At 38.9% G+C, this 10,733-nt stretch overlaps 1 protein-coding gene across 2 annotated transcripts; it reads right to left on the bottom strand.

Annotated features, from left to right (window-relative positions):
* Positions 1 to 977: 977 nt before the first annotated feature.
* cnot9 (CCR4-NOT transcription complex subunit 9) lies at positions 978 to 9,231 on the bottom strand. Of its 2 annotated transcripts, XM_079263601.1 has the most exons (8): positions 9,071 to 9,231; positions 8,133 to 8,312; positions 7,939 to 8,054; positions 3,167 to 3,276; positions 2,982 to 3,091; positions 2,803 to 2,901; positions 2,642 to 2,733; positions 978 to 1,364 (listed from the first exon to the last, which is right to left on the bottom strand). In XM_079263601.1, exons 1-8 carry the CDS (start codon positions 9,086 to 9,088, stop codon positions 1,199 to 1,201), a joined length of 891 nt encoding a protein of 296 aa, XP_079119727.1. In that variant the 5' UTR covers positions 9,089 to 9,231; the 3' UTR covers positions 978 to 1,198. The 2 variants fall into 2 exon arrangements, with proteins under 2 accessions (XP_079119727.1, XP_079119726.1); XM_079263600.1 differs by having other exon boundaries at positions 2,982 to 3,276.
* Positions 9,232 to 10,733: the final 1,502 nt, after the last annotated feature.

Genomic DNA, 10,733 nt, shown 5'->3' with positions numbered 1-10,733 from the left:
TTTTATTCCTAAATGATACTTATTTTCTAAAGTTTAATGTTTCTATAAATCACTTTGAATCACCCGGTTCCTGAATTGGTTCAAATATGCTTTCTTTGCCAAGGACTGTAATTAAAAGAATAAAAATTAAAATGAATAAGTGTGTAAATAATTTAAAGAATTAAAACGTAATAAATACACTAATGTGTAGATAAATGACTAGACAAATAAATATTTAAATATATATTGTGTGTTAAAGTGATTTTTATTGTTTTTATTTTACTTGTATAACATTCTGTATGTTGTTGAGCTTGGGATTGCGTCCAGCGCTTTGGTCAACTGTGTTGTTTTAAAGCGCTCTATAAATAAAGTTGGAATTGGAATAAATCATGTAAATGATACACAACTAGTGATGTTTGACCACATTTCCTTCGCAGCTTCAGTTTTTCCCAAAAGAAGCATGAATATAAACCCTGAAACATAAACAAACAGGAGGGATCTGGTTGGATGAACATGTTTACAACCATTTTAAGAGTTCAGATTGGATCAAGTCAGCACTTTTTAAATTTTTTTTTTAACATTATTGTCTTATAATAATAAGTCTTATAATAATTTGTCTTGCTTCATAAAAATAAACAAACTTTCCAACACCAAGAATTAACCCAAGAATCTCAGGTGATTAAAGCTGAGGTGAAGAAGCCTCTGACTGAACACAGGTCACAGCTTCATGCCTTTTGTGTCGTCTCTTAAACACTGACAGTTTAAAAATGTTTTCTTACAACACGCGTAAAATAAAAGCGGGATGTTTTTTTACCCGTCTTCCTGCTTCTACCCGACCTCCAGCGGCCAACACCTCCTGCAGCGAGCAGGACGATGGCACCTCCTTCTGGTCTCAGATGAAATCTGCGGCTCCTTCAGGTCCAACCAGCTGCTTCCGGAGTTAACAGGAAGAGGAACAAGTAAAGAAAGAAACAGCCTCACAGAGTTTGTTTGCACCACTTGAATCTTTTTATTTCAGCTGTTCGTCCATCAGCAGAACGACGTGCTGAAGCAAAAACTGAGCGACAGCCATGAGAGTTCTGCCGCCGCGGATCTACCAAACCAGAACCTGCAGCTTCAGGTCTCGGAGAATCTGTGCTTTTTGTTTGGCAGTTCTTCGCTGGTGTTGCTCTGGGTGTGTGTGTCTGGGGGGGGGGGGGGGGGGGGGGGGCGGGCGTCACTACTGGGGGAGAGGAATCCCCCGGGAGTCGGTGACCTGCCCCTCCTGCAGGTTCTTCACCAGCTGGGCCAGCCAGCGTTTGGTGGTGGCGTCGTCCTTCAGAACCTGGCCGAAGGTGGTGTCTTTGAGCTGGTCGGGGAGACACTGCCGCAGAGCTTCTCTGGCTCTGTGAAACACACACACACACACACACACTATAAAGCTGACTGCATAGACGTCCATAGAGACACACAACCGAAAAAATACAAGAAAATCAAAACAAAATCAAAACCAAAACATTTACAAATAAAAATAAAATTAAAAGTGTGAGATAAAAATGAAAACTAAAATACTGAAAGGAAAATAAATATATTTTGCAACTATTTCCCTCCCTGGATGAATTATTTTCATTCATTTATACATAAAACCTGACGCTGTTCAGACTGAAGCAGAGATAAATGTCAGGATTAGAAAAAGAAACTTTTTCGACTGGAGTTGAAAGTTTATGTGGAACAAGCAGCGGGAATGTTGAGTTTCAGGTATTCCAGAGTCTGAGGAAGCCAAACCCTAACTCGGTAATAATATATAATAGTTTATAGAATAAATGAAACATGAAAAGCAAATACATGCGATGAAACAAACTAAAAACTATGCAGCCAATTTATTAAATGCTCTAATACAAAAATTTGAATATTTAGTCACCTGTCGAACAAACAGGACTAAAAAAACCCCAAATATGTTCATTATATTAAAGTGAATAAAAATTATTTTAAAAATACATTAAATTGATTTTATAAATCTATATACATTTTCATAAAAATCTAAATATATATTGTATTTTATCTTTAGTTACAGAAAAAATATAAAATATTAAAACAAAAGTAAACTATGTAGATACATAAAATAAAAAAATATGTTGTGGTTTCAAAGGGCGGGAAAATCGAATCGAAAAATCGAAAACCTGGATTTTTTTGCTTCACAATTTAAAAATCGAGTTTTTGTGAAAAAAATCTTTTTTTTTTTTTTTTTCAAATAAATAAAATGAATCCATTATAGAGTTTTTGCCATTTTTATTGTTTTTATTGATCTTTTTACTTGTCTTCTTGGGCGTTATAGCAGATGATCTGGCTTATTGTCTTTTTTTTTTCCTCATTGAAATGAAGAAAAATAACGAGCAAAACAAAAGTTTTCTACATTTTTTTTTTGTTTGTTTTAAATCTACAAAAATCGCAATTTAAATCAAATCCGCACCCAAAAAAATCAGAATCGATTCGGACAAAAGCGTACCGTCACAGCCTTTCAAACCGGCTCGTTCTAAACCATTGGATGCTGACATGTCAATCAAACTCAGCTGACATTTGTCCCTCCCACCTCAACCTCTCAGGAACCAGCATCGACCCCTGAGGTGCACCGCAGCGAGTGGGGACCAAAACCTGTTCCTGTCGTCTGGCCGTGTTAACACACCTGGAATTATCCGACAGCCGTAAATAACACCGTACGACGTGTTTCAGCAGGCGGGCCGACGGTTCCTTGGAGAGCTGAAGGACCATTTTCCCCTGGAACAGGAGAAGAAACGGTGAGATCAGAGTGGAAACGATGAACCTGAACGGAAACAGCCGACGTACCAGAATCATGGCGACGTGGGAGAAGCGCTCGTACGTTTGGCAGATGTACGCCAGCCCCGTGTCGTCCAGGAGAATCTTCTGCAGGATGAATGTAGCGACCTGGAATGAGAATGGTTCCACGTCCATCAGATGTCTCCTTTTTATTCCAGATCTAACAGGAACATGTCCGGAAAACTAACCGTTTTGGAGAGTTCGCTTCCAGACTCCATGATGCGAAGGCACAAAGGGATTATCTCTGTGGTCAACAGGAAGTTGATCACTTCCTGTTCGTCAGTTTTCACCAGAGCACCTAAAAAGAATCGACACATGGAAGTCATCCGGAAACTTCCACACCCGGTCTGAGACTGGAACCAGACTGTCTTACCGATGACGCCCAGGCTGGTGAGGCGGAGGTATTCGAACGGCCGCGTTTTGCTGACTGTGTGTAGAAACGGGTAGAGGAAGAGCGGGATGTGAGCCGTTAGGAAAGCTGACCTGAGGAGAATAAAAAGTCAACGACTTCAGCTCCATCGGTGTGGACAGGAGAGTGGATTCTGACTGAACTACAGCCTCTTCTGTCTGCACAGTAAACATGAAGTTTCATTCATTTTCCAAACCGCTTTATCCAACGAAGGAAGCTGGAGCCTTTCCCAGCAGTCTGTGTAGGGTACATCCATCGCAGGGCCACACAGAGACAAACAACCACTCACACTCAGTCCTAGGGGCAATGTGGAGTAACCAGTTAAACCTAACATGCATGTCTTTAGATGGTGGGAGGAAGCTTGGAGAGAACCCACGCATCCATGGAGAACACACAGAAAAGCCACTGTCCAAACCGCGCCCCAGGATCGAACCAGCGACCTTCTCGCTGTGAGGCCATAGTGATAACCACTATGCCACCGTCAGCATTATTTATGAAATTTAATATTATTGCCAAAATTATTTGTCTTCTATTTACATGAAGCTGCTTTGTTTCCATTATGTGCAGTGCTTTAAGTGGGCTGATACACAGCGGTACGCAGTACCAGCACTTTTAAATTCTATCCCTCTGCGTACCAGGACTACTTTTTACAGCTTGTCGTACACACCAGGACTACTTTTTACAGCTTGTAGTACACGCCAGGACTACTTTTTACAGTTTGTCGTACACACCAGGACTACTTTTTACAGCTTGTAGTACACGCCAGGACTACTTTTTACAGCTTGTAGTACACACCAGGACTACTTTTTACAGCTTGTAGTACACACCAGGACTACTTTTTACAGCTTGTAGTACACGCCAGGACTACTTTTTACAGCTTGTAGTACACGCCAGGACTACTTTTTACAGCTTGTAGTACACACCAGGACTACTTTTTTACAGCTTGTAGTACACACCAGGACTACTTTTTACAGCAGGTAGTACACACCAGGACTACTTTTTTACAGCTTGTAGTACACGCCAGGACTACTTTTTACAGCTTGTAGTACACGCCAGGACTACTTTTTACAGCTTGTAGTACACGCCAGGACTACTTTTTACAGCTTGTCGTACACACCAGGACTACTTTTTACAGCTTGTAGTACACGCCAGGACTACTTTTTACAGCTTGTAGTACACGCCAGGACTACTTTTTACAGCTTGTAGTACACACCAGGACTACTTTTTACAGCAGGTAGTACACACCAGGACTACTTTTTACAGCAGGTAGTACACACCAGGACTACTTTTTACAGCAGATAGTACACACCAGGACTACTTTTTACAGCAGGTAGTACACACCAGGACTACTTTTTACAGCTTGTCGTACACACCAGGACTACTTTTTACAGCTTGTAGTACACACCAGGACTACTTTTTACAGCAGGTAGTACACACCAGGACTACTTTTTACAGCTTGTCGTACACACCAGGACTACTTTTTACAGTTTGTCGTACACACCAGGACTACTTTTTACAGCTTGTCGTACACACCAGGACTACTTTTTACAGCTTGTAGTACACGCCAGGACTACTTTTTACAGCTTGTCGTACACACCAGGACTACTTTTTACAGTTTGTCGTACACACCAGGACTACTTTTTACAGCTTGTCGTACACACCAGGACTACTTTTTACAGCTTGTAGTACACACCAGGACTACTTTTTACAGCAGGTAGTACACACCAGGACTACTTTTTACAGCAGGTAGTACACACCAGGACTACTTTTTACAGCTTGTCGTACACACCAGGACTACTTTTTACAGCTTGTCGTACACACCAGGACTACTTTTTACAGCTTGTAGTACACACCAGGACTACTTTTTACAGCAGGTAGTACACACCAGGACTACTTTTTACAGCTTGTAGTACACACCAGGACTACTTTTTACAGCTTGTAGTACACACCAGGACTACTTTTTACAGCTTGTAGTACACACCAGGACTACTTTTTACAGCTTGTAGTACACACCAGGACTACTTTTTACAGCAGGTAGTACACACCAGGACTACTTTTTACAGCAGGTAGTACACACCAGGACTACTTTTTACAGCTTGTCGTACACACCAGGACTACTTTTTACAGCTTGTCGTACACACCAGGACTACTTTTTACAGCTTGTAGTACACGCCAGGACTACTTTTTACAGCTTGTAGTACACACCAGGACTACTTTTTACAGCAGGTAGTACACACCAGGACTACTTTTTACAGCAGGTAGTACACACCAGGACTACTTTTTACAGCTTGTCGTACACACCAGGACTACTTTTTACAGCTTGTCGTACACACCAGGACTACTTTTTACAGCTTGTAGTACACACCAGGACTACTTTTTACAGCAGGTAGTACACACCAGGACTACTTTTTACAGCTTGTAGTACACACCAGGACTACTTTTTACAGCAGGTAGTACACACCAGGACTACTTTTTACAGCTTGTAGTACACACCAGGACTACTTTTTACAGCAGGTAGTACACACCAGGACTACTTTTTACAGCTTGTAGTACACACCAGGACTACTTTTTTACAGCTTGTAGTACACACCAGGACTACTTTTTACAGCAGGTAGTACACACCAGGACTACTTTTTTACAGCTTGTAGTACACGCCAGGACTACTTTTTACAGCTTGTAGTACACGCCAGGACTACTTTTTACAGCTTGTAGTACACGCCAGGACTACTTTTTACAGCTTGTCGTACACACCAGGACTACTTTTTACAGCTTGTAGTACACGCCAGGACTACTTTTTACAGCTTGTAGTACACGCCAGGACTACTTTTTACAGCTTGTAGTACACACCAGGACTACTTTTTACAGCAGGTAGTACACACCAGGACTACTTTTTACAGCAGGTAGTACACACCAGGACTACTTTTTACAGCAGATAGTACACACCAGGACTACTTTTTACAGCAGGTAGTACACACCAGGACTACTTTTTACAGCTTGTCGTACACACCAGGACTACTTTTTACAGCTTGTAGTACACACCAGGACTACTTTTTACAGCAGGTAGTACACACCAGGACTACTTTTTACAGCTTGTCGTACACACCAGGACTACTTTTTACAGTTTGTCGTACACACCAGGACTACTTTTTACAGCTTGTCGTACACACCAGGACTACTTTTTACAGCTTGTAGTACACGCCAGGACTACTTTTTACAGCTTGTCGTACACACCAGGACTACTTTTTACAGTTTGTCGTACACACCAGGACTACTTTTTACAGCTTGTCGTACACACCAGGACTACTTTTTACAGCTTGTAGTACACACCAGGACTACTTTTTACAGCAGGTAGTACACACCAGGACTACTTTTTACAGCTTGTAGTACACACCAGGACTACTTTTTACAGCAGGTAGTACACACCAGGACTACTTTTTACAGCAGGTAGTACACACCAGGACTACTTTTTACAGCTTGTAGTACACACCAGGACTACTTTTTACAGCAGGTAGTACACACCGGGACTACTTTTTACAGCAGGTAGTACACACCAGGACTACTTTTTTATAGCGTATAGTGCACACTGGGACTACTTTTTACAGCATATGGTGCATACCGGGACTACTTCTTACAGCGTCTACTGCACACCAGGACTACTTTTTACAGCGTCTACTGCACACCGGGACTACTTTTTACAGCGTATAGTGCACACCGGGACTACTTTTTACAGCGTATAGTGCACACCGGGACTACTTTTTACAGCGTATAGTGCACACCGGGACTACTTTTTACAGCGTATAGTGCACACCGGGACTACTTTTTACAGCGTATAGTGCACACCGGGACTACTTTTTACAGCGTATAGTGCACACCGGGACTACTTTTTACAGCGTATAATGCACACCCGGAAAAGTGTAATAGTAATACACTGTTAAATTAGTCTAATAATAAGCTAAATAAGTCTAAATGTAGAACTTTGTTTGTTTTTAACCCTTTCATGCATAGTGGCCCTGTAGCGGACACCTATTTACAAGCTTTTTTTCTTACACATTCATGAATGAGCAGGGTATATTTGTAAATAAACCACTTGACTGGATGTTAGTGAGTCATCCAATATGTTTCCACTCACTGGAGGATAAATAAATACATGATATAACTGAACATAATGTAATTACGCAACTTTGCCTTTGCGATAAATAGGAAAAGAAAATGATACAGCTATATTTTATAGAAGATTTACACAATATAATTATGATATGTTATTCTATAATTATTTTGTAGAGTGGTTTAAAATAAATCATAGAAAATACTAAATATCAATAATTTAAAAAAAAAAAAGTATCATTGCATATTTGTAGAGGTAAAATATTGTATTTAGAAAAATATTGCATTGTTTTAATTATTAATTCATGCATGAAAGGGTTAATGAACTTTTAGTTTTTGTATTTACTTTCAGTGTTATTTTTAATGTCCAGCAATGAGGCTTGAAGTTCATTAAAGTGTCTCCATGGCACTTTGAATTTGGCAAATGTGAATTTGATTTTTTTTTGTAATTTCTGTGCTATAAAACTATTATTCCACAGATCTATTTATAGATCTACATATAAGTATCAGTTTTGTCGCATATTTGCACAACAGTAAGTCATTAAGGGAGTACCACCACTTGTTTTGTTCCACTGGTTATGTGGATTATTATGTTGTGAGAATCTCCTCCTGAGACAGACGGGTTCGGTCACCTTGTCTCTGGATGGGAGGCGACACATTGTAGAAGAGCCAGGGCGTTGCAGACTCTGTTGGACTGGTGTGCTGTCAGGGTGGGCGGGTTGATTGACGGATAGATGTTGACAATTTCCTGGAAGTGACATGATTATAAAGATAAAAACGGTGCTACACATAGAGAGATGTGGCTGAGACTCGGTCCATGTCGGACCTGCAGGAGGGCTGCGATGGTGCCGCAGGAGTGCCACAGCATGGGGGCCAGGTCCGGCACCGACTCCCTCTTCTTGCTCAGCTCCAGCAGAGCGTTCTCCCTGGTCTCTGGGCTGGACAGCTCGTTGATCCACTGGTAGATCTTGTCTCTGTCGACCTGCGCGAGGGCCGTGGTCACGGCCTGCAAACAGCAGAGGAAACACAAACAAGTCGCTGAGCTGCTGAAGATAAACCAGAAAAGTTCTGCTTGTTTCCTTAAAAACTCAGAAACAGTTTCTGCTTCTGATCAGATGAGTTGTATTTTAACAGAATGAAGTGTTTGATTTTACATCAAATCTTTAACATATTTCAGTCAATATAAAAAAAACTAATGGATTTTTTTTTTACATTATGCAAATGTTCAAACACCCATTTAATGTTTATTATATGGGGGGAAAAAAAATCAGCTTTTGTGTTTATTGTAATGAATGAGGCATTCAGAACTGGCATTTAAACAGTTAAAATGCTATTGATAATGTAATATTTAGTGTTTTGTGTCTTTTTGGATGGAGATAAATGATCATTTGTTGATTTATTTTCAGTTGTTTTTATTTTCTTTACTGGAAGAGCTGCTGTTCTGTTCTGCTGTAAGAAGACAGTCGATGGTTCTACAAGAAATGGCCTCTGTCAGTTTTATCTGCTGAGCTGGATCAACTTCACCCAAACATGAAACTAAACTGGTTCTGACTTCTTGTACAGGAAGAATAATAAGTATTTCTTTCTTTTCAGGCATTCAGGAGTTCTGTTTGTTTCCTTAAAAACACAGAAACAGTTTCTGCTTCTGTTCAGATGAGTTGTACTCTAACAGAATTAGGTGTATGATTCTACATCAAATCATGACCGTGATATTTCAGTCAGGCCTGATCCAGGCCAGCTGTCATGCCGGCGGGGTTTACTCACCGCTCCGGTGGCCAACATGCTGAACTGCAGCGGGATTTAACACAAATATCTGGTAAAAACCTATTTTTGAAATGTGAAACCTTTTTATGAACTGGCAGAGAGTTTCTCTGCTCAAACTCTGGTGTTAGACTACATTAGTTTCTGTTTGTTGTGGTCCTTCTGTTGTCCACCGGAAGTAAAATAACACTGCCAGGTTACTCCTTTCTAAATAAAAGCACAGTTAATAAACTTTTTTTTTTCTTTTCTTTTTTTTTTTTTTTTTTTACCCCTTTATAATCAAAATCAAATAATAAACTTTTTTTTTTAATTTTTTTTTTTTTTACCCCTTTCTAATTAAAAGTACAGTTAATAAACTTTTTTTTAAAAGATAATTTGGAATAAAATATACAGTTGTGCTCATATTTATTCATCCCCTTTCATTAAAGAAGGAAAAAAAAAAACAGCTGCCTGTAAAATAAGCTGAAATTGAATAAAGTAATAATAAATAAAAATTTAATGAAAATCATTATATTATTTTCTAATTTTGGTTCAATAGAAATATTCTTTTAAAAAAGCAAACAAATAAGATAATTTATTCCATATTACATCAGTCATAAAGTAATATTTAGTTGAACAATCCTTTACTGTTTTCGCTCCAGTCAGGTGTTTTCTGTTCCTCTCAGTCAGACTTCTGCACCTGTTGACAGGTATTTTGTCCCACTGTTCAACAGAAAAGTCTCTAATTTGTCCAGGATCAGGTTGTTTCTCAGTTTTTTCTTTTTTATTCAACTCAATTAAATGAAAAAACAGTGTCTTATATTACTAAATTGTATATTTACACATTTTTTGTGATTGTTCCTTTTTTTAAGTCTCCAGTTATTTGAGTGACTGTTGTAAATTCAGCCTTTTCTTTAATGAAAGGGGATGAAGACAGCACAACTGTATATTCCATCACCCTTAATTCCACCTCTTCTCTTACACCTGAGAGAATACAAAATTTAACCTTATTAGTTGTCAAATGCTCCTCGAGTTACCTTTTATTTGTACCAGTTACTTTGCCAGCCTCTTTTCCTGGTTTTCAGAGATGTGTTTTTGCTATTAAAGTCAAGATGAGCTAATGTTTTCTGACAATGAAATGTCGTCGTTTCAACATTCTTTTTTTGGGATCAACATCTGAGTTTATGAGACTTTAAAATAAATTACAACAGTTTTCAAACTGTTTGGAAAATGGTGTTGTATTTACTTTTATTTTTATCTAATATCATTTTACACATTTTACTGCTCTGTACAGCAGTGTTTAACTTAATACTGTACATTTCCAAAGTCTGTAACAGTATGGTAATTCAGCCAAACAGAAAAAAACACCCAGATGCATTAGACAGTAAATGAAACTTCCTACCACAGTTTTTAATTTTATTTTATTCCAAATTCAACATGCACACAGAAGGCTGATGGTGTCCAAATGTCATTATCTGTCGACATTTTATGCTAAACAGATCCACATAAACAAATTTAGTTTTCCTCAGGCTGAACATGTCTGAGACAAATTTAATTGACTTGAAGTGAATAAAATTGACAATAATCTAAGGATTCATGAAAGAAAACTATATTGTTACAGTTCAAATTATTGGGGAAAACGAGGAAAAAAAAAAACTTTTTTTTTTTTTTTTAAAATGTAGTTTAT

This window comes from Telmatherina bonti (genome assembly GCF_933228915.1).
Source record: "Telmatherina bonti genome assembly, chromosome: 24".
Taxonomy (NCBI): Eukaryota; Metazoa; Chordata; class Actinopteri; order Atheriniformes; family Telmatherinidae; genus Telmatherina; species Telmatherina bonti.
Note: the sequence above shows the minus strand (reverse complement) of the source record. Positions and strands in the feature narration are given on the sequence as shown.

Coding starts and splice junctions, on each gene's coding strand:
- cnot9 (XM_079263600.1), bottom strand. Junction 8,055..8,132: donor CCATCGCAGCCCTCCTGCAG/GTCCGACATGGA, acceptor TGTCACTTCCAG/GAAATTGTCAACATCTATCC. Junction 1,365..2,641: donor CGGCTGTCGGATAATTCCAG/GTGTGTTAACAC, acceptor TGTGTTTCACAG/AGCCAGAGAAGCTCTGCGGC.